The 27,616-nt window shown below is 36.7% G+C and overlaps 1 protein-coding gene across 1 annotated transcript; it reads right to left on the minus strand.

Moving 5' to 3' along the window:
* Window positions 1-23,947, minus strand: USP53 (ubiquitin specific peptidase 53). The gene is made up of 15 exons (XM_086464251.1): window positions 23,804-23,947; window positions 21,742-21,834; window positions 17,840-17,974; window positions 16,117-16,230; window positions 15,948-16,030; window positions 15,571-15,676; window positions 14,606-14,752; window positions 13,943-14,092; window positions 13,264-13,438; window positions 12,171-12,320; window positions 11,280-11,423; window positions 10,286-11,018; window positions 8,399-8,472; window positions 1,844-1,943; window positions 1-1,016 (listed from the first exon to the last, which is right to left on the minus strand). Exons 1-15 carry the CDS (start codon window positions 23,945-23,947, stop codon window positions 32-34), a joined length of 3,333 nt encoding a protein of 1,110 aa, XP_086320377.1. The 3' UTR covers window positions 1-31.
* Between the last annotated feature and the right edge of the window lie 3,669 nt (window positions 23,948-27,616).

Genomic DNA, 27,616 nt, shown 5'->3' on the forward strand with positions numbered 1-27,616 from the left:
TTATTTTTTTTCTTTTCCTTTTTTGAAGAATCTATCGACTGCAGTGGATGCCTTCCACATTTGCCTTGTACCTTTGCTCGGGTGTGGGGTGCCTGGGCTCAAGAGTAGCATGGTATGTAGCGTTCAGTTCGACTCCAGCTGATGGAGGATGCCTGTCTTTGTGAAAGCTTCCACTATCTGTAAAATACAGTTTGGGTCTCTGATGGTATTTCATCCTGTACGTGTCAGTCATACAGCTATCTACCGAAAAATACGTCGTTAGGGATACACTATCGTTTCCGTCCCCGCAGCCAGCACTCGGTCCCGTATGACGAGATCCTTTCTTTAAAAAGTTTTCAGACACAGTCCAAAAGTCATTAACCGCTAAGCGAGGTGGAGAATCCGGTTTGTGAATAAACAGTTCATTCCCTTGCAATGGCTCTTTAAGCCTTTGTTCGTTTGTAAATACACTCGCTTCTGATGCGGATTTTAAAGGGGTACCTGTTGGCCTTAACAGGTTACTTTGCACCACTTCTGTCGATTTCACATCAGCTGCCAAGTTACTTTCTGCTGCTGGCAGAGTATTCAGAGCATATTTCTTCGGCGGTAAAGGGGGAGGGAGGTTCTGGTACACCGATTCAGGCACCCAAAGACCATCCACCCTTCGGAGTGGTTGCCCAGCATGCTCGCCGGGAGGAGGAAGCACCATGGGCCTTTCTGACAGGTTCTGTGGCACAGAAGGTGACAACCCCACCTTGGGACCAAATGTTCTTGCGTGGTGAGAATGCGGCTGGGAAGAGGAGTGACAGTCACTGTTGATCAGCCTCCTTCCACAGACGTTTTCTGGATAGGGGTGGGAGATTCCATCAGCGCTATATAGTGACACATTCATCTTCTCAAACTTGTCTGGATTAAGCCACTCTGAGGAATTCTGTTCGTTTGCCTTGTTCCTAGTTTCTGATTTAACAATGTCTTTAAGAACTGGCTGTAGAGCTGATGATGGGAGAAGTTTCCTATTGGTCTCAGGCATTTCAGCTCTAAAATACAAAACCACACAGGATGTAAATATCCATAAAAACATAAGAAAAAGGTCAAATAACCCAAGGATTTTTTTTTCCAAAGGCAGCCTTGGTAACACCGCTTAAATATTCACTGACTAGAGAACTGGGATGTTTAATAAGTGGTATTAAATCACATTCTGCGATTCTGTAAATCACTCCATGGTTTCTTTCATTTGAAATGTAAAGTGCCCCCAAAAACCTCTGCAAGAGACTGAATGTAAGGCTAAGACAGTCCTGAATGTTGAAGGAATTTATGTCAAACATGACCTCTGATCTCTTGTAAGCATCCCTGTGACTCAGTCTGACACTACCACTTTTCATACATTAGATGTTACTTTTGGGTGCTAAATTTGTATTTAGATTCTTGATTTTTTAGGAGGTACTGAGCACTTACAGTTCAAATTAGACACAACAGCTATGTAACAGCAGCTTCGAAACAGAAGTTACCTTTTCGTCCCCTTCCAGCCAAACTTTCCAAAGCTTTGTGGGGTTACTGCACTGCCCACTAATTGGTTGATCACTGCCTGACGGGGTATTTAAATTCAAACCAGAAATTATTAAACCCCTTTACTCTGTTAAGATGGTTTAAAATAATGTAAGCTATCTAGTTCCACTGACAGCATCAAAATTAAAATAAAACCAGAGCATTTAGCCCTGTCAAGTATGTAAAATACAGAAGGCATTGTCTGTCAAAAATATGCAATACTTTAAACTTTTGAATGCTTAACACTGATTACTATCACATGACAGAATTCTCTATTTCTTAAACTATTACATAGTAAATTAATGCCAGTACTAGTTACCTCTTTACTGGAGGACTGGGCACCTGCAAATGTAATTCTGTCGGGAAGTTAACATGAGGCCTGTAGTTAACTTCTGAATTGATCTGGTCTTTCCTCAAGTCTGGGGGTAGAAAAGAATTATTTCAGAATAAGCAGAAATACAGTCCAATTCCTTCTTTGTAATTCCTCAGAGGTTACACAAGCAGCAACAACAGAAAAAAATCACAACACATCAGGACAATTAATTCTTTTTGAGATTTGACATTGAACAAAAGAACCATTTTGAAGACAATCTGTCAGAAGGTCAGATCTTATATTCATAATCTGGAGGAAATACTTTTTTTTTTTAAGGTTAACATTTCATCTAATTAAAAGTATATTTTCAAAAGCAGCTTTTTATAAAAGCATGTTTATTCAAACACCCAAAGTAATTTAAATTACAAAATAAAAACTGTTTATGATTTCTGAAATTTCACATCATGTAATAATAATTAAAAAGACTGAATACTGTAGGGATGTGGGTTTTGTTTTTTTGTTGTCTGTGGGGGTGTTTTGTTTGTTGTTGTTTTTTTTGAAGAAATGCATTATGCATTCTTTGAACTTACAGCAAACTGTACAGTTCGTAGAGATGCTGAGCAGACAGAGCCCTCAGTCACGTGCCCTAAACGCACAACATGAGAGTGCCCGGGCCACCACTACTACACTCACACTCTAGAAGCTCATTTTATTTGCAGGCAAAGGTGAAGAATCATTCTCTAAAAATACACAATTTCTGAACAATGCAGCTCCTCGTTAACAGTAAATAATGGAAGCACTGAAATATCCATGTCGACACCACATAAAATAAATGCTTTCTTGGCAAGTGACAAGCAACAGCCTGTTTGTTTAGAGAGAGATATTAGAAGTGTTCCTAATGCAATGATTGGCCCGCTATAATCAGTCACCTGCTCTGAAGCCATTCAAAGAAAGTCTTATTTTCTGTATGTGTAGACTAGTTTCATCTAACTACTATGCCTATTTCAGAAAAACAGGAATTAAATTCAAAAAAGGCAGCATACATTGCCTGATTTCTAGTAGAATTATCTCATGTTCAGTAGACAGTACTAACTTAGCCAATTTCCAATGGGACAACAAGGGCTGTTCCATACTTTCATCAGTAAAAACTACAAGAATAATGTAATCTTACCAAGACAAAATATGTTTTTATTCACTTTATTTGAACTTGCAGAAATAACGGAACATTTGACTTGTGACCATATGAGTCAAAAACCCAACAACAGAAAAGAACTAAACTAAAAATTTCGGGTGATACTTGTTCTGAGGTCAATAGCTGCCCTATCTTTAACTGATGAAAGACCAAAGACATTAAATCTTTGACAAAGAACACAGGCTGTAGAGGCTAAAATGGTATATAGCACAGGAGACAACCCCCCCCACATGGCTTTCATTTGAACCTCAAAATGAAAAAAAATCTTGCTATTCCAGCATGATAAACAATACCACAACCTTGGAAAGAATACTTATGGGAAAATATTGTTAGTGAATCAGCCTGTGTGACACTGGCAAGGGGCAAGTAATTAACCTGAAAAATTTAAAACTGCTCAGTGGGCCACAGCATCAGAGCTAACTAACACCGAGGTAATATTTCAAACAGAAAACATTTCATTCTGCTACAGATTTTAATGAACTGTAAATCACTTTACTGAAAAAAAAAAAGTGCACAGGCTCTGACACATTATGTCCTGTATTTCCAATTCAATATTTAATCTCAGTCCCAACATCAAGATAGATACAGTCCTAGGAATTAATTAGTTAAATAATTAGTTAAATAATGTGCTAGATCAACAGTGGCTGAAGGTACATGTTTTTAGCTTTCACACTTTGAATATATCGGCTTCTACACAAGAGCACATCTACTTAAAAATCGCAAGTAAGTTGCCCATACGACTGCTCTTTAATTCCCCGAGCCACCTGACGTGAAGATTACAGATTTTAATTGTCTTTACTGCAAGCCAACCGAACTCCTGAGGAATTCAGCACGTTCAGCCCTCCCGAGAGGCAGTATCACAAATCGGTCAGGCAGCGGCAGCAAAGGTTAAGCTGTTTCCTTGATGTGACCACAGCACACATTCAGCCAAAGCTGCTCAGCGATACCAGGTGGTTTGTGCCTTCAGAATTCCAGCTAACTTAAAAATAGATGTGTTATTTTCTCTTCTGCTGACAGGATATCCATGTCTGGTTAAAACCAGACGCAGACTCAATTGGGAATTTTGGCTCTATGTTCTTTGCAAACCTAAATATGGGACACACAAGCACTGTGCTCAGCCGGAGACTGATATCCTTAGCAATGGGTCATAAGAAGCATACCGATAAATGAAATGTAACTTTCCTGACACACAAACCAGTCTGCTCTTCAGTTTTATGAACATCAATTTTCACATCTGAATAGCTAATCTGGATTTTCCAAGGATTAACAGCCATCCTATAGCCCACAGGTAGGGCAGACAAGTTCTCCTCTAGTATCCCCATTTACACATACAGAACATTTGCAAAAATCTGCAGAGCCCAGTTTGGAGTGGGACGGGATGGACAACACACCCAAAGAAACCCCCATACATTAAATTCAATTTTTTCCTGTGTTTGATTACCCCCCCCCCCCTTAAGTTTTTTTAAAGTTTTTTTTTAAGTTTTTAAGAACCAAGGCAAAATACTTTTTGTAACAAGTGCTGTGGCGAATTCCTCTCTCTGAACCCAGGCATTTTGCTGTATTCAGTTGAAGTGACAGATGACTTACTGGAAGCTTTGGAAATTCACAACAACATAATCCCAGTCAAGAAGGTAAACACATTATAACTTGTCCAAAACAGAGTGTTATTTTTAAAAATAAAATGACCAACTTCAGAACAAAAATCCTTATATTCAAGAAACTTTCTAGAGCTTTTTTTGAAGTCTTTTTGGAGCAACATGCAGTTGCAAAACATTTCTTATATATTCATTAGCATGTTGTTTTTTTTTTTTTTCTCCATAGCTTTAAAAATCTGGAAAACATGAAAATAAAGTTCCACTACGTTTTTTTTTGGGCGGGTGGGGGGCAGGGGGGTGGTGAATACTTGCATGTGAGAGTAAGTCTGAAGCGAAGCAACAAAGAACACCAACTATTACCCTTCATTCTGCCTGTCTCAGGAAGTTGATCAGGTCTTTGTTTCAAAACCCAATCCTGAACCTTGTCAACATCTATTTTAAATTGCAAACTTCTCACATTAATAAAGAGGCTGTCTGACTACATTTGGAAATCTTGAAAGTTTAGGGTTTGCATTTTTTTGTTTTTAACCCAAAATCTTTACTCTATCATTACACTCCAGAAAACCACTTACTTGTTTCTGTTTTATGCCAAGTAAATTAAGAAGCTGCACACTTTAATTCACTACTCAGCTCTTCAAACACGACAGTCATATACATTGACCGCGCTGTAAGGGTAACAACTGGATTTTCTTCAGTACAGTTGCATATTTTAAATTATTACCATACACATATGGCTCTCCTACGATGATGTGTTTTCTTTTTCAGAATTATGGTTGGTGTGTGCGGTTTTCTGAAGTGACGAATAAACAAAGGCAATTTGGATTCTTCCTTTATATACTCACTAGAGCTTCAGAATGATTCTAGATTTCAGATGGAGTTGTCTCATGCTATTGAACTGAGTAATTATTAATGGGAAAACCTCTGGACTTGTAGGATTACAAACACTGCTTTGCATTTAGTTTCACAGGAAAGCAATTATTAATTTAAGGTTGATTCCAACTACATCCGTTTTTGAGATCACTGAACGGGCAACTTTTAATACTGCATCTCAAATAGGAGGCCATCAAGCACTCGGCCAATTTTAATCACAGTGCTCATTCTACTGACAAGTTAGTTCGAGAATGAAGTGCTCTGAGCTTTGGGCAGGGGTAGGAGTCTAAATATGTCTTTAAGCCCACATACATGTGAAATGATCAAATCCTTCAGTTATCTTTTCACTCCATTAATCACTTCCACTGAAAGAATTATTTTCCAAAACATGCACACACGTGAGAACTCCACATTTGATTTAGAAAACATATTTCTGCTACAAAATTTTTCAAAAGTTACTGAATTAGAATAACTGAATAGATAGGAACTTATCATCAATTTGCTATGATAACTCCAAGGATCACCTGGAATCACTACACTTTTTTAAAGAAAATGTACAATGCATGTTGAAAACTTAAAAGTATACTTAAGCACAGTACCTGGCTCTCCCCAGAGAATACTCATTACTAAGCTCAAACATTGTTTGAGCCTACCTATTTTTCATTCTGACAGAGTCCTTTATGTATTTTTCACTGCTGTTTTTTTCTTTTTGCTCTCCAAGTGTGGGTTGTTTTTTTCCCCCCCCGCTGGTATCTTAAGTATAGTATAGTACAGAACTACAGCAAAATACACGTCATGCAAAAACAGGTCTTTGCACTCCATGCACCATCAATTTTGGGTTTCGTTTTTTTGTTGTCAAAATAAACAAACACCAAACTATTTTTTGGTTGCAGAAAGAGAACTAAATTTGAATAATGACAGAAAAGATAAAAGCGGTATGGCAAACCCCCGCCCCAATGTATATCTTAGAAGAAACTATACTACACATTATTTGAAAAGAAGTATGATATCTATAAAAATCAAACATTTCCTGGGGAAGTGGCCTAATATTTATTGCACCTCTTTGTACAAGCACCATTCCATTGTTCCAGCAACAGTAGATAATGATTTTGGCTGGCCTCATGCTGACCTATAGTATTTATGTGCCAAGGCATTTATCAACTTTATAAAAACCCAACAGACATATTAGTATGTAAGAGGAAGTAGATTTCCTTATTACAAGTGTTTCTTCCTGATATTCCTTCATATCTTGAAGGAAAACAAGTGGTACCACAGTCCACCCAGACATTAAAAAAAAAATCTTCCTTAGTATCCACCAAGAAAGCTCACAGAAATGCTTTTGGGGAAAACAAAGGGAGTGAACAAGAGCAAACAAGATCACCATGGGTTTTTGTTGTGGGCTTTTTTTTGGGGTGGGGGGGCGTGGGGTTGGTGGGGTGGTGGGCAGGGAAGGCACGTGCACACTTGCTAAAAAAAAAAAAAGAACAAAATCAAAACATTAAAAACTGAGAAGTACATTCTCAAAGCAGAATATAAGCAACAGAAATGGAGATCTAACTTTAATAATTTCCATTGATTAAAAAGAAAGCACCCATTACGGCCAGTGAAAATTAATTACACTGGATGTCTTATGCCAGCATAGGGTCATCCAAAAATCACAGAATCATCTGATGATAGAATAGTTTGGGTTGGAAGGGACCTTAAAGACCATCCAGTTCCAACCCCCTGCCACGGGCACGGACACCTTCCACTAGAGCACGCTGCTCCAAGCCCTGTCCAACCTTCCAACCTGGCCTTGAACACTTCCAGGGAGGGGGCAGCCACAGCTTCTCTGGGCAACCTGTGCCAGTGCCTCACCACCTTCACAGTTAGGAATTTCTTCCTAGTATCTAATCTAAACCTCCCCTCTTTCACTCTGAAACCATTGCCCCTTGTCATGTCACTGCAGGCCTTGGTAAAATCACTAATACTGGTGAACAATAGTGTTTTCCGTTCTAGCACAGAGAACCTACACCAGCCAGAGCAGGTACGCACTGGCCGCTTCCTGAGGAGGCCATGGTATATGACATGCACAAGGAAGGACAAACTGTTCTATCAACCTATAAAGAAAATGCTTTGTAACAAAACACACCAGGAGAGGACGTCTATGGCAAGAAGAATCTTTGTATCCTGATTATCTAACGATTTATAAAGAAGCTGTGGCCTCCCAAAACAACACTTACATTTTTCCACACCAAAATACTGTGTTTAAAATAGATCCAAGCGTTATAAAAAAAAAATCAACTAGCCTATTACTTTGGTGCTAAAGGTCACGTGAAACAACTGTTTGTGAGATATCATGCTCCTCCCCCCCATCAAAATGTACCAAGGAGGCATATAAACACTTTCCATCTTTATCCATCGGTCTAAATCACAGAAAAGATTAAAAACCACAAACAAGAACAAAATTTGGAATTCACTGGAGGGGAAAAAACCCCATAAAACAGATTTCTTTTGTCATTTTAAAAAAGACAGAGTACACAGGCTATGATGAGTCAGCAAGAGAGCACTCTGCTGAAAAAAGTATGTAAAACCCCCTAACATCATGGACAAACCAGCCACAAATTCCATGCCAATTTTCTTCCAATCCACCTAAATATGGCCAACCTGATACACAAATTGTCTAACTTCGAAATATTTGGTTATGGCTTCTAAAAACAGAAAAGCAATGATAAATTGTATATACATTTTTCAATTTTATGAAATACAACATTAACTTATGCAGCAAAATTATAAAACACAAAAAGCTAATCAGAAATCTGTCCAGCTCTTGTGTGACTTTAGCAAGTTAGTATTAAAATTCTGGTACATCTAAACTATATTTAGAAGACTTTTTTTATTCTTTATAAAAGTTAAAGTTCTTACCATAAAAGTTTCTGTTCTGCTGAGATACTGAAGGTAAGACAGTGTCAGCTTTTTTGGTTGAAAAGTTCTGTTCGCTGTAAAAGAAGCATACATGTAATTTGAAGGCTTAAACTATTGATGTATAATCACAAACTGTATTACCTTGAGTGCATACAAGCGTAAAAATTTTCCTATGGGAAACCGACTCTTATCATCATCACGGTCACATTTTTTTACTAACACACACTTTACAGAAGATACATAAGATAATAGGGGTGGCCCTTTAATACTTTTAACACCACTCCCACACATGATAGGTTATGCCGATGCAAAGAAATTTAGGATGACCTGAATCCTTTAATACGGACAAACAAAAAAAAATATGGTTTCTGAGGCTTATGTTCCTAGTTTGTTCTGGACATGGGACACTCACTCATTCCAGCCTTACTCTAGAATACAACAGCAGGAAGCCCAATATGCAGCACATAAAAAGCAGATTTTCTTCATCTTAATATCATGTTAACCTGCTTAATAAAGCTAGCTGGTTCCCAAAGTTATCGACAATAGAAAAACGATGTGTCACCTGTGAGTAAGAACCAACTGCACTTTTTCCTCACTGTAAACTAAAGAATTTCATAAAAAATTTAAAAAGTGCTTATTAAACCAAGAACAAAGCAAATGACTGATTTTGCTTTCTTGCAGTTCCAAAATAATCTAAGATATTTCAATACATACAGAAGCTGTATTTTGTACATTTTAAATTAAAAAAAAAAATTGTTTTGATAACTTGCTACAAGACATTATGAAATAAGTTTTTAAATTTTGTATCTCTGCTTAGAGAAGTCAAAGCCTTTTGATCTCCTGGTATTTGCTCTTCTCTTCCCCTGTAAAATGAAAGTACATGTTCAAAAATTTGCTCAGATCTAGTAATCATTTGTGACTAGGCTTGGTCTCACAACTGTGCTCTTCCATTTTACGGATATAAACAAGATTCCAAAGAAGTATGTCTGGATTCTAGTAGGAACTACATTCCATATACAGTTTAAGCCACACAATACAGAAAACTGCATGTGGAAGGTCAATAACTTTCTATTTCACAGCTCCCCATGATCAGTTAAGTTGGAAGGGCCCTCTTCAGATCACCCAGTCCAACCCCCCTTGCTCAACCAGGGTCAACTACAGTGGGTTTGCCCAGGACCATGTCCAGTTGGGTTGCGAGTATCTTCACAGACAGAGACTCCACAATGTCTCCGCTCAACACACTTGTTACTAGCATACATCAGTTCTTAGTAAGTTTAATAACATTTGGCTACTAACAACATTTTGGACCAGTTTTAGTAATTTCACATTTTTCAGTGAAGATTCCTTTCAAATAGGTCAATCAATTATCAAGTGATCAATATATATCAGAGGTGTTCTAGAAAACTGAATTTTAGAGCAGTGATTAGTAATAGTACACAAGATTCAGCTACGGCCATTCCCATCTCCTTGTCAGGGGCCTGTCTCTGCAACTGTTACAGATACGATTTAGGTGGACACTTGTATTCCATTACAGATAGCAAGTTACCCACACTCTAAAAAACTTGTAACTAGAGAAGTGTAGCAATTATTTCAAATTCACACACCCTGCCCCTCAGCAGGGCCTAGCAGTTCTGGCTCAGCACCATACTAATGTGGCTCTGTGCCTTCCAAACAGGACTAGTGTTGCAGCCTCAGAGTGAAGGTAAACTTAACACTTAATTTCTAGATACATTGCTAGCTTTCTACATTCCTGACCTCAAGCAGATAAAGTTCCAAAGCATGTTTTCTTGATTTTTTTTTTTTTTTTTTTAAACAACACATGAACATTAGAAGAACTTACTTTTCTGCAAACACAATCTAGGCAGGTTCTAAGAGCATTAGCATTACCTGCAAGAAGCACTTTCTTTAACGTTCTTGACATCTGCTGGATTGCTTCCTTCAATAACAGGCGAGTCCGGATTTGCAGATCCATTGCTGATATGATCACTGCTTTCATATCCAGATTCTGTCCTCTGAATTTGCCAGTTATCACCATGGATTTTTCTCTCTGTAAATCCTTTGCTTTTTTCAGCGTTCCCTTTTCCCTCCGAATCCAGTGAACTTCGACTTCCCGTATCCTGTTTGGTTTCATCTTCGTATATAGTCATTAAACCTTTCTGGATTTGGTTCTCTTTTGGCCAATGGTTAAAGCTTCGCTCCTTTTCATGCTTAGATTTACTGTTCAGGTTTGCCTTGTGCTTTGGGCTATGCTGTTTCTTCTCAGTCTCACTGAAAATGCTGTCTACATTTAGTGTCTCTCGCATAGGTTTCCAACCTTTACTTCTGCTCCTGCTGCCGCTGATGCTTCCTTTGTCCCTAGAGTCTTGACTGGTGTCTGTATCGTAACCAGCGATACCATCTGTCCGGGTCCTGATCATTGGTTTCTCCCCAGCAGGAAAAGCTTCTGGTTTATTTGATCCAAGCACCTGTACAGAAAGCTTTGCTTGGTGAGGTGCACTGTCATGCTTATAGGAGCCTCTTCCCTGGCTGCTGTATATGCGCTGATCAGCACAGTGTCTAAATCCATTTCCAACTGGAGGAGACCCCGACTTCACATTGGAACGATCTTCCCCAATCAAATCTTACAAGAGGAAAACCAAAAAAGTTCCATTAAATTTCTCACCAACATTTAACCGATACGGTGACAGTACTTCCGTTTCTTACACTACACCTCAACAAATTCAGCACGTTATTTCAGAATACTGAAAACTGGGAAACTCTAATCTTACAGCATGTTCTCTTAAAAGGAGAAAAAAAAAAAAAAAAAAGAGTCTACACAGCTATTATTGATGCTAAAAGCTATTTAATCCATTGATTCTCTGGTCATATTTTAAAAAGGTACCTCTTTGTCTCCCAGACTCTTTTCTTGGTCCTCTGTCTGCATCTTTTCGTAAAGATGAGAAGTTTTTCATATCAGCAGCTTTTTGAGCACACTCTCTGGATATGTCCTTTAGCCTGTCCTTTTGATCGCTGAAACCTAACTTAGCTGCAAAGAATACTTTTTGTCAAAGATCATTATTAAAGTCATTCATCATATGAAAATACTTATGTACCATAACATTTAGTTTTTAATATTAGTAGTACTAATGAACTATGCAACACAGATTAAGTAAATGAGATGTAGAGTACAGATATAGATGTATGGGTATCTCCAAGGAGTCCAGTAATGAAAGTAACCAAAGCAGCATTATGTCAAGCATGTCTTACAAACACCTCTTATTAAAATTGAATGCTCAAGCCATTTTCAAAGCATATACGACTCACATCAAATTTTATAAATTACACTGAAAAAAATTAATCTAAGTTTAATGTTGTCTCAATGCGAAGTTTTACTTTTAATAAAACAGTGAAGTTGCTGTTCATGAAAATAAATCCTTCTATTTCTGAAAAGGTAATTACTGATCATTTTTCAGTATCATTCCACCATTAAAAAAAGTTACCAAGCTGGGCATCCTCATTTTTAAAAAGTCTAGGAATTCAGCAATAAAGACAGAGACATCTCAAGAGAAGGTAGCATCTCCCCACCTGAGAACTATGGGGAGTTCAGAGCAAAGGCACTGACAAGTAATGCAGAAGTCACTGCCTCATATTATAGCTTGACTTGGAAGCTTAACGTACAGGTAGAATGGATTTTTAAACAGTTAAGAACTTTTTTTACTATCTTTCCAAACATAAGATAAAGTCCATTAATACACAGGACTACAAATAATGTTGCATATCACGGGATACATACCTGGACCTCTACCACCACTAGCCTGAACATGGCTTCTACTGAATGCTGAATTATCTGGCTGAAGTTTTTTATTACTCCTTTGATTAGTGGGGTCTCCAATTCCATTCTCTTTCGTATGGTCTGATTTAGGAGCAGAATGCCTTTCAAATCCTATCAAATAACATATATATATATATATATATCTTTAGAAATGAAAAGCCTCCTAATTTAAAGTTTCCAATATCTACATTAAAAAATAAGAAAATTTTTTAATTGCTGATTAAAAAAAAAAAAAACCCAAACTAAAGAAAAGCCTCAAAAAACCCACACCCCATTTCAATATACTAGGCAATAAGGTCCTCTAATATTTTATATACTGCTATATTTATAGTGGTAAGCTGTAGTGAAACAGGGTCCTCAATTCTTTCTTCCCTGAAGCGGTCTATGTCCTATTGCTACTCAATATGTGAAGAGGAACACACCAAATTCAATTGGCCTTTTATTTAATTCACTTGATGTTATGTTTAACATTAAAAACAACAACAACCACCAAACCAAAACCACAGCAGCACAAGTTACAGAACCACAAGACTGGACTCTTACATATTGAGGCCTGTCCTATAAAAATTTTGGAGAAAAGTTTCCTGCAGGTCCTTCCGATTTTTCCCAAAGCTCTGAATTGTGCTCTGTGTGTATGTGTGTAGATACACATATACAAACCCACGTGCTCGAAATATATCTCCACATTTGTATGAAGCTTTAAAGTACCTTTTTATAGCATTTTTAATGATATTTTAAATTTATCTATACACATGAGAACGTCCGCAAACACAAATATACTATGATTTTCTTCTGAGATTACTGAAGTTGTGTAAAGTAGCTATGAACAAACTACAATAGAAAATCTTTTTTCCCAATTTTCCATGAGTCTCAATTTGTATTCCCTTATTAGACACAAAACTGATATACTAATCTCTTTCGAGACCTTTAGATAATTGTTGATAAAAGTATTTAAGAACAAAGCAGTTAATCCATTACCTTCTCCTTTATAATCCCCATTTCAGAAATAGAGAGAGATAGATATATTTTTATAACAGTATCAACTCTCAGTTACCTAAGTCTTCCCCATTTCCTCCTGCTGCTGCTTTGCATTGAGACCAGTGAATAATCTGCTTCGGAGCATCTTCTGGAGAAACAGCTGTGCCATCTGGGTTGGCATAAAATAGCAACAATGGCTGAAAGTGACATCGAATGCACCTGGAGACCACATCTTTCCATTTTGTTCCAATCTAAGAAACAAACAAACAAAAACAAACCCCCAAAACTTTATTGATAGCATTGAACCCAATTATGGAAAGAATAATTTATTAAGCAACAGGTACCAAATGCCTAATTCCAAAGGTATATTAAGATTCATCATTCCGGCACATCAAGTTTATGTAAACTGTGGCAAAAAGCTAGAACCAGTCTTACAGGGGCTAACAATCAGAAGATTAACACTACAAATACAGATGCCACTAATCAGGTCGTCTTTTTTATTAAAAGAAGTACAAATTCAACAGCAGACAAACACATTAACATTCTGAAACATCCAGCATTTGTAAGGCAGAACTGCACTGAAGTCAATTCTAAAGTTAAGTTTGTGAAAACTGATTTATAAAAACTGATTTACAAAACTAAAGGTTTATTAAAATAAAGACATTTGTTTGACTTGTTCCAAGCTTGGTGTCAGAAGAGTGCATTCTAGAAAAGTAAAGATCACTAAATTTGGTAGCAGTAAAAACAATATTTACCTCTTTTACATTAGCATCATCAAACAGCACCCATTTGCAACTCTTGGTGTGAAAGGCAAAGGCACAGTAATGTCGGCTTGTGTAGCAAATCATTCCCACAAGAAAAAGTTCACTATTTTTGGCATTTTCATCTGTAACCCTATAAAACAGCTGTAAAAATGGTTACATATTTTAAAATAAGTGTAAAACATATAGCCTCAATTTCCAGACATACTACTAGCATTTCACCAAGGCAACTGATATTAAATATCCTGTTGTACTATACAAATTTACAGGAGTATAAATAATGATTTTTGCACTTATTAGGTCCATTTTAACATTTGTTTTTGCAGAGCTGAAAGGGTAAAGCAACAATGCCCTAGAATAATTGCACGAATTTCAAACTGAACATGACATTCCCAGATTTTCAACTAGGAATTCACCTACATTCATCCTTGTACTTAGGCACAAGACCAACGGTTCTGATGGGACTTCTTCCTCTCACAGAAACTACATCAAGCAACACATTATAAAGACTCTTAAAAGTAAACATAAACTTTGAAATTAAATTGTGCTTTTTAAAAAAAATACCTGGGTGTATTATGTATTTATATTTACATACAAATAAAATACATGTAAAATTAAGTTCTAGAATAAGCAAATAGTAAGTTTTAGGTCAGATACCCCAGGAAGATAAAGTTGTGTTGCCAGATTCCGCATAACCTCTTCCGTCAGGTCAGAGTGTTCTGAATCCCAGACTAAACCAATTGTGACAATCTCTGGACAATTCATAAGAACACGACGAATTTTTATTTTTTGACCACAGTTACTCTAGAAAAAGAGAAAAGAAATGCAACGGGAGGGAAAACAAAGATGTTTAAAAAATGGAAGTCCAAAGTTGAGTTAGTAGACAAGAAATAGTGCAACAAAACAACTCTGCAACTTTTTCTAATTCTTAAATTTAATTAATGGTGTTTGTTTCTAACAATTTAAAGACAAAATTCTTCATCATAAAAAACATTCTAATGAAGACTATACCTGAACTTCTACCTCCAATCACCACCTTAAAACAGAAGTCTCTGAAAACATCCAAGTCACCATCACAATTTCTCCTTTGCATGCCCCCCACCCCCCCCGCCCTTCATTTGAGCTTAGGTCTACATGCTCTTGTGTACTTTTCTATGGTTCCTAAATTAACATTATTTACATAGAACCATTTAAGGAAGAAAGGAATTAAGTAGAAGAAGCTAAAAGAGACTATTTTTGTCAATAGAAGCACAAAATTATTCCAATAGAAGACAATGTTGTCAAGCTGTCAGTGTATATGAAGTAAAGCAGCTTCACCCAGAAAATACACCTGTTCCAACTAATCAAAACCATTTAGCTCTATATGGAATATGAAACAAAGAATAAAACACAGACCTAATAACTCAACTTCCTAAACAGGCCACTTGCACCTACAGTACAATGTTTATCTATACATGGGGCAATAAAATATAAATTTAAGGGCTTTTTTTTTTTACCCTAAGCTGGACTGTGCTGAGGTGGCCACAGCTAATCCTGCTTTAAGGGAACACTTCAGCTTGATTAAATATCCTAAAAAGTTCTCCCTCGTATCTTAAAGTAACACAACATCTTTGTTTACTTACAGGACACTTTCTGTAGTCATCAGCAGTATTTGCTGCCTGCAGCAATTCTGCAAACATTTCCGGCTTAAGTCGTTCATGCCTCTCCATCATTCTTTCTACTTCATTACTGTAAAAAAATAAATGGAAATTACTGTGGATCTCCTTTCTTTAGAGCTACCAGTTTTCAGTCAACTCTGTTAACTACATCTTATTACTAAAAAGAAAAGATGTAGAGGTAAACCAGTAGCAATACATACTTTTTGTCAAGCTCTCAAAAACGCTTTTTAACAAAGGAATACACATTCATTTTTAATACTTCCAGCATTTCTCTGGCATGCTTTGATTATTACAGGAAGGGTGTATATAGAAAAATGATACACAAAAATAAAACCTCTTACCACAGGGCTGTGGTAGAAATATAACGCACAAATTCCGTAAAAGGCAATGGGTCTGATGATGCTCCACAACTGCGACACACACACTACAAAAATAAAAATACTTTTGTTTTTATTTACATAGGACAGCGGAAACAAATTATTTGTTAAAGCAATCAAATAAAGGTCTGACCTGTTCATACAGCGTCATAGCAAACTTCTGATGAGAAATACAGGATTTTGAAGTGCACATATCTGTTTCACTGTTTGGCACTAAGTGAAAATGAATCCTCTCAAGGATATTTTCCTAAATAGAAATAATAACGTAAATATAAACTGAACTGATGAAGTCTGAATATATGAGCAACACTACAGTTTAATACTCCCCTTGGCTCCAAATAGTTCACCCGAAAGTTTAACATGTATCTAATTCCATCCCCAGTGGACTGGAATTCTCCATCCCCCCATTCCACACAACCCAGTGGATGGGAATTCTCTTCATCTCAAGGTTTCCAAACATTAACAAAACAGCATTAGACAACAGTTACCCAACTTTTCTTCCAGAGTGCGTTCTCCTTTAAGGAAGTAAATCTTCAAGAAAAATTGAAAAAGCTGTTCTTACAGTAAGACACGATATTAATGTCATTGCATGCAAATGAATTTTTTTTTTTTGCATCAGGCCTCTGTCTCAGTTGTTCTTCACCCTTTTATGTTTTTCTCTGCTTATCAATCTGATCACATTTAGCACATGCACCAACACAAGCACTGTTGTCAGAAGCAGAAAAAACCCTCATAAATAGCACATGTCTGATCCCATCCCAAGTCTCACCTTTTAACTTTAAAAGAAAAGAAAGAGGGAAAAAAAAAAAAAAAGTACCATGACTGTCATCGGTTTGGCCCCTGAATCAGCATGACCATTTTTTCCTCTTTTGCCAAAAATACCAGAGGTAACAGGAAGAAGCGAATCTATTCTGGTAGACTGTTCAGACAGCCGATTACTTCAGGGGTCCAAATGCGTTTTGCTCAGACGGCGCACTAACAAGAGATTCTCTTTCATGACTGCAATCCATTAACCTGACTGCAAGATCTCAAACAGCCACTTTCAGGTGTTCTCCACTGGATTTTCCTACATATGTGAAAATGCATCTGGCAAGTAGGTTTTCATTTGTGGATGTTTCCAAAGAATGTCCAAAGCTGAAAGTAATCAAAGTAGCAACCATCTTTTCTGTCCCTCAAATCTGTTTGAAAGTTAACATAATTTTTTTTTTTTTTTTTCTTTTTTATGGTCTAATACAGGCTTCTTAGAAAGGCTTCTTTACCAGTGTTCTGTGCAATCTTGAATCATCTGTTATGGCCACAGTAACAGCTCATGTTTTTCAATTCGACATTTCATAAAAGCATAAAAGCATAAAATTGCAGCAAGAGTCAAGATCTTCAAGTATTAGTTCACTCTTGGCTATGAAAATGGAAATCTCTTCTGCAGAAGACTTCAGTAATGAGCTGGCTAGTTGTAATGGAACATATTTCAATAGCTGATGAGAGAATCTTGGAGGAACAGACTATATTCAAATCCTTAGGTGTCTTCTCCCAAGAACATAACCTTTCTCTCCATCCAAAAATTGTAGGAGTGATTCAGAGCTCATCATCCTCACCGATCCCCTGTACTAACCACCTTTCACATATCCCTCTAAGCTACACAGTTAGGGAAGAAAGCATGGAGCAAATGCAAGATTACTCTGTCCCACGTCACCAGAAGCTTACTCCATGTGTCTGTTCCCCTAAACCACCATAAAGAAGGTCAGGAGTACTATGTCACTTGTACCCCACCTGTGAGACTCAAGCCACCAAACCAACAGGCCAGCTTGGCACCCACAAAATGAACGTAGTTCTACTCAACTATCACCAAGAATACTTACAAAGCATTCTGCTGCATCATCCATGAATCCAAGCTGGAAACGCTGTTCGTCCTTAAAACTTTCTGCCAGGGCATGTCTCATATTATCTGACGGGAGTGCTTTTTCTCGACTGTGTTGGAATTGTGAAAATATTGCCTAGGAAGAAGTATGATTACTTCATTAGCCACTTGACTAGACACTACGGTTCTACACAAATATATCCGTTCTTATGCACCATGCCTAAAACAGCAAATATATAAAATGTTTATAAATCTATATAACTTTAGAAATTATTGTTTTCTCTTGAAGTTCCTTAGGTTCCATGTTCTGTTACTCACTGCATTATAAGAAGTTATGCTACCAAACTGAACTTTGATCCAGTACAAAAACAACATAGAAGTAGACAAAAATGCAAGTGATTGACTTTAGCTCCCAGAAGGACCACAAGCCCTCGTCTGTAATTATGCAGCTTTTTTAATTTGGTCACTGGAACAGCTGTCCACGCGTACGTATCTCAGCTCTCTGCTGAGCCAGTGCACACAATACAAGAGAACAGGTCAGTATCGGCAGTTCCAGAACACGAGAATAAATTGCACTTGATTTTTTTCTTCATTTCCCACAAGAGATTGATGGCTGTTACTTTTCTTTTTGGCAGAGATACATATGTAAGTGACCTCATCATGCAGCGAGTAAGGGAGGTTGATTTTGAAAGAACTGAAAGATATTAAATGAATGAGAAAATATTTGCAGATATTAAAGGGTGTATTCCACTGTCAAGAATTCTAAGCCAAACACCAGAGAAAAATGAAGTGAATAAAGACAAAGCAAGTAAGAGAAGCCATGTAAAATATAAATAAGTATATGCATTCTTCACATAGGCCTCCTATGGTTAAACAAAAAACCAACCTGTTGGAGAGAAGGCAAAGATACAACAGATAAGGAAAGTTTTAGTGCTAACAGAAAGTAGTGCTTTAACCATGATGCCTTCCATGCTAAGTGTCTGTCAAATACTTAAACTTCCCGCTCATAACAAAAACCATGGACTACTGATAAAATTTACAGTCGGTATCTCAATGTAAACATTCAGAATTAAGTTTCTGACAGATCTAGCAATACAAGTTAACTCCACTTTGAAAACAGGCATCACTTCTCATTTTGGCTGCTAGGTCATTTTTGGTATGCAACAGAGCCTTACATGTCCAGCTAAAAACAAGTACAGATAAGCAGTTATGCAGACCTGTATGCTCATTTTAGTGGCCTGCATAGTCAAAGTCCCACCTCGGTGTTAGCCAGAGAAGAAAAGAGCATATTTAACTCTCAGAACACCGCTGAAAGAAAAAGATAATGGATTGAACTGAAGTAAACTGGAACTTATTTGCCATACTTTTAGTTTACAGGAGAGGCTGATAAAATATCCTTCTTTATTGATCAACAAGTAAGAAAGGTTAAAATAGCCCAAGACCACAAAAAAAACCCCAAACCCCCCCAAACACCCAAGTCATAAACAAGTTACCGAAATGCATCCTCATCCAGCACATACACTGCACGAAAAATCAAAACACCCCAGGTTCTGAACACAGAAAAACAAACAGAATCACTCAACCAGTATCTCTAGAAAGCCAAGAAAGCAAAACCAGCAGTGTACATAATGACTGAGGACAGACACTTCCAAATGAGTTAATCACAACGTTTTGAGTTCAGTACCTAGGCTATTGGCCACAGAGTTACAAAGATCACAACTATACTGTTAAAACAATAACAAACTCCATTCTAACCAATTTCAGAACAGGCACCAATACCACTTCTTATCAGTATTCTTGGGAACGTATCAAAATAGGAAGACATGACAATCCAGGTAATGTGAAGTATTCAGGTACAGTAAGCCATTTGGATAAATCGCCAAAGAACACGCATCATGGGATTAATCAATCCCTCAAGAAAAGATACTTGAAAGAATAAAGAAAATTTCAAGTCCTAAATTACAGCAGTCTTACAAAGCAGCTGAAGCTAGTGTATTGCTTTGAAAGGTGACAAAGTAATGCACTTGCTTTGAACTGGAGCCCCAAAAACTACAGGGAGAGAGTATTAAGGTACAGCAAGTGCCATGCTTAGCTTGAAAAAAACAAGTGCACCATTAGAATGGAATGATCAATTACAAGTTCAATTGCAACACACCATGAGCACTACCTTCTTCACGTCTGAGCACACTGAAGCTGCTACGTTATTTTTTTACTATGATTTCAGCGACATGATTAGTCATTAAGAGTATGTAGTGTAACATGTACATTCCAACAACCCTTCAAGCCCTCTCCATTTCTTAAAGCTGGTTCTAGTGCAGCACTGAACAAGACTATATGACCAGAACTTGACATGCAATATGGGTTAAATCAAAAGGCCATAAAGTTTACACTATTATGACATCAGATATAAACATGAATCCCTATACACACAAAACTCCAGGAAACTGAAGCTATCATCCCAAGACAGATAAGATTTTATCTGAAAACATAGGTACGCCCAAGTTATGGTCTGGACTTTACGTACGAATAAGATCAAGTGTCTAGCACACAGAAGAACATGATGTGCAGCAAAACACTGGTGAAACTGAATGTCCCAACAAGTTCTGTAGAGTCAAGAGCACGTAAAAAGGTTGCAATAAGAGCTGCAGGAAGTTAGTCTCAATATGCGCAGTCCCAACCCACTTTCACTTGTTGGCTTTTTAAAATTAACCAAAGAAACAAAATAGCACCTTTTAGAAAAGGTTATGTTTGGAAAAAGACAGACACACATTCAAAACCAGCTGCAATCACGATAAACACTAAAAACAGCTGAAAAAACCCCACACAGTACATAGATTACCTCCTGAAAGGTTAAATAAACATCACTGCAAACAGTTCTTGCCTAAAACACTCAGTAACAAGGTTTGGTCTGTGAAACTCCCTCCGGATAAACTCTCGAACAGGTGGCTTATCCTTGCCTAGGATTTAGCACTGTCAAAAAAAACTTCCTCAATGAACTACGTTTTCAAAGTGTTGTCCCTGCCAGCTCCCTCCAGATGAGTGATTCCCAGTTCTGTATATTACTGTATCTACTACTGTATTTGACTATACAATTCTACAGTCCTGTATTAGAATCCAAAAATGTCTTTGTCAAATTGCAGTAAGAGTACCAAGTGCATACTACTAAAAAATAGATTCTATACATTTTTTCATTGAGATTTTTATCCCAATAAAACAGGTATCATGCTTACAGCTGTTTCCCTAGTAACTGCAGGCAGACAGATACCAGTGCAGTAAAAGCAGTAAGAACATTAACAGAATTCAATGTTTGTTTACCAACTTCAGATGAGTTAGAAAACTGAAGCACTAGTTAAGATATGCAGATCTGAGTTACTTCCAAACACTAAAAAGTTACCAGCTTCCATCAGTTTTCCAGGACCACTGCCTGCCTTTCATTACTTAAAATCTGAACAATTAAGCTCTGCACTGTTACCACCATCTACTGCAGAAAACAATCTTGAGACCTTATCAAACAGTAATAGTTATTGTAAAAGAACTGTATGTAAACATTACAGGAAAGAAAAAAGCATATGCCTGCAAAGAGAAGAAAAAGAATCTCTGAGGCTAGCTAGAAATTTTTAAATAAGTTATACTGTCTTCTAACAGTCAAAAGTTTTATGTTTAAGCAGACTGTAAAATTTACGCACTAAAATTTCATCTTTAAATTTTTTTTACACAAATTAAACACAAAATATTTCTGTTACAATTCATCTGTTATAAATGTCCTTAAATCTAAATTGTTCCTTTATGCAAGAATGAGTCACCCAGACATACGTATGATAGGGAAACAAATTAGTAAAAATTAGTTAAATTACTTTTCCCTCATTTTGAAATGAGATGATTCTTTCAAAAATTATTATTTACCTTTAAAGCACAAAATATGCACGCATCTCCCTGACACACATGTCCAGTTAAACCTCTTAAACTTCGTCGAAATATGTCAAGTTGCCATAATACCTATAAAAATAAAGTTTCACAGAAAATATGTAATTAGTTCTGAAGGTTTAACATTTAACACAGCAACGTACAGTAGATTTTCATTTTTGTAATTTCACATAACATGTACAACTTGAGCACCAACATTGTACAAGAATTATGGTCCTTTTCCATTAGTTTGGTAAATTGTGGAAGTGGAAGGTTTGCATTCACCACTTAAAATTTAGATCTCCTTTTTAAACTTTTTGAAACAATGGCAAACCATGTACTGTGCAGTAGTTCAGAATGTTGTCCATTAAAAAAAAATTAAACCCCCAAAAATGAGTTCTCAAGAGGCACAGTAACTCAACAGCTGCAAATCCAGGGAAAAAGAATCCCATCTATAAAAGCTAAAATTAAGATGTATTTGAAAATTAATGTCTGAACCTCAGTTCTGAAGGTTGAACAGAGGTTAAAAAAAAAAAAAGGAACACTTTCCTCCTTTGTAAAAGGGCAGTCACCAACAATCAGCCATCATTTGATAAACAGCAGTAGGTTGTAAAGTAGTAGGACTGTCTGAAACTATAACTAAAAATGACTTAGGGTTTAATTTTAGGGCACCCTAAGGGAAAATTGCAAAACTGCAAGAGAATATAGGTCATGCTGTTCCCATTGAATGTAAAATAGCAAACTCATTCTACTAAATCTATTGTACATTTTTATTTTAAACATACTCCATAAACATAAACATCTCTTGTATCTCCTATGATGAAATCCATATAATTTTTAAGACTTGCAGGTTTTTTTTAAGAAGTCTATGCATCTATTAAGCCCTCTGCCAGTTTGGCAAATAATTCTGTACAATTTGAAAACGATCAGGTTCAAAATCTAAGCATTACCAAAAAAAATACATACATACAGTGTTCTATTCTCTATTTGTGCAGCCCAGAAATTAGTAGTTATTGTTAATTTCTGGATTTAAAAAGACTATAGTATAAACTAAACTGTGCCTGGCATTTGACTTGCAGGCAACAGGGAAGGCTAGCACTGCTCTGTCACAGAATTAAGTATATCCCCATATTCCCTGCCATAATTAGGCTTGTACAAACTCAATTTTTTATCATGGTAATGTCACTGTACTATTAAACTATACTTGAGAGACCTAAAGAGCCAACATTTTTTCAATTACAATTAATGTAAAAACAGAATAGTGTGTAAACACATGCAAGAAGCTGGTCAGTAACACATATGCATATAAACAGTAAAAAGAAATCAAAGTCATGTTTCTTTGATATCAAGTATTTCTCCTACTCTAATCTTTCTTAAGATAAGAATCAAAGTTTTCAACTATACGTGCATCTTCTGCACCACAGACTCATGTGCTAATTCTGAGAAAATTGTATTTTAATAAAAATAGTGTCATATTTAATAAAAGTAGTAGTACCGGTTCCCCACATTAACAGGTATCTTGTAAATTTTGCCAAGTAATAAAACTGCTATGCTTGAAAAACATTAGCTTTAAAATTCAAGTAGCAAGTTTTGAATTAATGAGTCATAAGTTTCCAAATACAAAAGGAAAGTTCTTCTGATATTCTTAATGCAAACATAATAACATGCTGTCATTTTTTTCAAAATTAACTATGTAATACTCTCAAACAATTCCTTAAAATGAAATGCTAAATAAAACTACTTCCACACAGTTGTCTTTTTCCTACAATTGCCTTTTTTTTGGTTTGTTTTTTTTTGTTTGTTTTGTTTTTTTTTTACTTTTTAGCAAAGTCCATTCCAAAAAGACATGCTGTCATGCTATTCTGTCTTACTTGGAATCATTAAGAAGTTTAACTGCAAACTTAATTTAACACCATTGAAAAACATGCTGTATTTTCCTGTAGAATACATATACTGCAATAAAAATGGTAAAAATGGCATTGCCAAGAGAACGCTTTCCCTACTATGACCATCTAAGCTGCTACAAAACCAGAACTGTTTAATAAATCAAGTTTTTTCTTACCTGAACAGCACTATTAAGGAAGCAGCTGTTTTGTCCTGGTTCATTTAATAAGCCTTTTGTTGGGGCCAAGGACAGTATACTTCCAGGCTGATAAACTTTTCCAAGGTTACCCCCAGGTTTTCTTAAGAATTTCACCCATGCCATTATTTTTTAGACTTTATAATTGCAATATTTACGCTTAAATATTTAAGGATATAACGGATGCAAGGCAAAGAATTAGGTCCTAAAAGAATTGGTCTAAAGTCATGGCATCCCATTCAACTCCGTGCAGTAGCAACCATCCATCGGTTCAAGTCCATTTTCCACGAGCAGGTGCCAGCCATCTATCAGCATCAGTCTCCCAGTTAAAATACAGCTATATAAAGTTTTTAACTCTGACTTTAAAAAAAAAGTGTCCAATTAAGGTTAAAACATGTTAAAAGCCATTAGAATAAAAGTTCTTAAGCAAGTTGCACCGTAACTGCTTCTTCCAGGGATAAAGTATTACTATAAATCATTAGTTGTATTACATCTCAAGTTTATATATATCACAAAAATGGAAAGTTTTTGACAGGTGTTATATTCCTGTTCTCTCATTTCGTTCCATCTTCTTTTTATTTTTAACTGTGACCCATGAAATATATTCCAGTTTAGAAGACTCCATGTTTATTTCATTCTCTTTCCAGTGAATCTGAAATAGAATAAAAACCAAAGTATAAAAATAGAGTTTCCAAAGATGTTAAAGACCTCATAAATCATAAAAGATACTATGGCTAAAACAACCTCTTAATCTAAAGGCAGATGCAATAACAGGGAAGAGGAGGAGAAACAATGCCACCTAAAAGTTGTTTTTAAGTCAGAAAATTATTTTATCCATCATAATCAATTCTCTTCTAACTTATTATACACCTCTAAAGACCACAGTAACATTACTGTAAAAGTTCTGCTAACAATATGCAACAGCTTATAAAAAGAACATATAACACATAAGCTGTTCTAACTTTGAATCTCCAAGTCTAATAAAAAGGTTACCAAGACATAAATATTTTTATTCAACACTTGAAAGCCTAAGATAGTTTTGATTTCAATATCCCAGCAAATCACATGAACTGATATGTATATCTATGTCTTAAGATTACTAAGATTTTATAGATGGATTCTCAGCTAGTACTCGGCTTTCAAAATTTTGTACTACCTAGTAAACATTGCATAAATATGTCATTAACCTAGTTGCATTCCTAAAGCATGCAGAAAAACATAGCTAATAGCAAAGCAAGAACATTCTGGTAGCTGCCCCAATAACCAATCTCAAGATTTTCAAATTCCATCAATAACAGCTGTCTATCTCACTGCTGAAGGTACATATTTAAGGTTAAATGACTCATCATTCAGAACATCACCATGGGCACATGTAAAGCCCTTGCAGCGATCACCTCTCAACAATGGATTATTCAATCAGTTTGGCATTACTACATCATCCACATAAGCATCTGAAGAACAGAATAAACTCAAATAAACTGAAGCGATTAAGGCTGCATATTCGGGAAACACAAAAAAAAAAGGTGACATTTGGGCCTCACATGACAACAAGATATTCACCTTAGATTTTACAAGCATATGAGACCCTAAAGACTTAACAGTATATTTCAAAACTTGCACACTTCTCACTACAATTTTTCCCATTGTGCAAGCCTTTCAAGACTGGTGAGCAGCATGAAAAAACAAAACTAAGTTCTATAGTTGGAACGCTGTATTAATTGGAAGACAGCTTCGCCCAGCTCAGAACAACCAACACCTCATTCATGTCAAACAGTTCTACAGCTCTCAAACATTGTACAGCTCAGATACCACAGAAATAACTCACATGACTTTCAAAAATACCCACAGGAAGTCTTATACCCCTAAAACCATTCCCCTTTATTTAAAAGAAACATTGGTACTTGCTTGCATTATCAAAAAAATCAGTAACTGGAACCTAACCAAAAGACCCTTTTGCCCCATGCATAATCAGATGGTTTTTGTTTGTTTACTGATGTTACTGTATCTCATCCGTAAGTAATTTGATCCAGTAATACTGGAAACAGTAAGTGTGATTTGTGACAGCACTGAGCAAGGAGTCTGAAATCTAACTGGAAACTGACCCTGACAGAATATCATGTGATAATTTTGTTTTCTTTATGTTCACTTCAGTAAACCCAGAAAAGGAGAAAACAAAACCAAAAACAAACCACATAGCAAGTAATGGGAAATGCATATCAGTTTAAGATCTTACTAGAACTTCAAATTAATTAAAAGAATCACAGAATGTTAGGGGTTGGAAGGGACCTTGAAAGATCATCTCATCCAACCCCCGTGCCAGAGCAGGACCACCCAGAGCAGGTCACCCAGGAACGTGTCCAGGTGGGTTTTGAATGTCTCCAGAGAAGGAAACTCCACGTCTCTGGGCAGCCTGTTCCAGTGCTCTGCCACCCTCACAGTGAAAAAGTTTTTCCTTATGTTGATGTGGAACCTCCTGTGCTGCAGCTTGCACCCGTTGCCCCTTGTCCTGTCACGGGCCATCACCGAGAAGAGCCCGGCTCCATCCTCCTGACACTCGCCCATTACGTACTTATAAACATCAATGATATCACCCCTCAGTCTCCTCCGAGCTAAAGAGACCCAGCTCCCTCAGCCTTTCATCATGAAGGAGATGTTCCACCCCCTTAACCATCTTTGTGGCTCTGCGCTGGACTCTTTCCAGCAGTTCCCTGTCCTTCTGGAACTGAGGGGCCCAGAACTGGACACAATATTCCATATGAGGTCTCAGAAAAGAAGTAACAACTTGATTTTTTTTTTTCCCCCCACATGTAAGTCAAAGTGCTCCACAGCAAAACAGCTATTCTTCTACAAAGGACCAAACTCTGAGAAAACAGGGACAGAGGTGAAGGTAAGACTAAAACAAAGATTATCACAGAAAGAGATTAAAGATTCTCTGAAGTCAGGTATGCAGAAGTGATAACATGACCTGTACAGAGCAGTTAAAGGAAAGAGACCATTTTTAACAACTGTTTCCATTAGAAAATTTCAGCACAGTACACAAACAGAATATAACGAATCACTGCAGTAAAGATGAATAAATAGGAAAATTTTTGAAAAATATTCAAGGAAAAAATCTAAGGTGTATAGCTGTTTATAATCAGATACATATATATGCACACATATACAAAAATACATATACATATATATTCAAGAAGTCAGTATCACATCAAAAGGGCTTAAAAATATGAAGCATCATTTGGCCCAAAGTCTGCTATCACAGGGAACCATAACTGTTAATTCCTAAAAACATATAATTATGATTTTAAAAAATAAATTTAAGAAGCCCAGAAGAATCTTACATTCAATGCTTTCAACCACCAAATTTACTTTCTACTGATTTCCAATTTAGTATTTCTACATCCATACTGAAAAACTGACCTAATATATTTTGTCACAAAAAGAGCTTGCTCCTTGACATACCAGAGAATCATCTTGAGCACGTATTTTCCTGGCAATAGGGAGTTCTTAATTCCACTTTACATAATTTCCCATATGGAGAATTATGTGTGGTTTTCTCCACCCTCCTGCTGCTGCCCCAGAAGACAAGTCTTAAGTTAAGATGAACAATTTTTGGTAATCGGCAATATCAAACTGGGTACACTGAAGGGGAAAGCACAGGAAAGACTGGATTAGGAACAGTGCAGATGGCCTGTGGTAGCCATAACGGTGCAAAGTGTATTTGCACTCCAACGCACACTTGAGATGTCCCTCATTGTGTTCCTACCCTTGATTAGACAGGAACAACAGGATCGGTAC

This window comes from Leptosomus discolor, chromosome 4 (assembly GCF_034619465.1).
Source record: "Leptosomus discolor isolate bLepDis1 chromosome 4, bLepDis1.hap2, whole genome shotgun sequence".
Taxonomy (NCBI): Eukaryota; Metazoa; Chordata; class Aves; order Leptosomiformes; family Leptosomidae; genus Leptosomus; species Leptosomus discolor.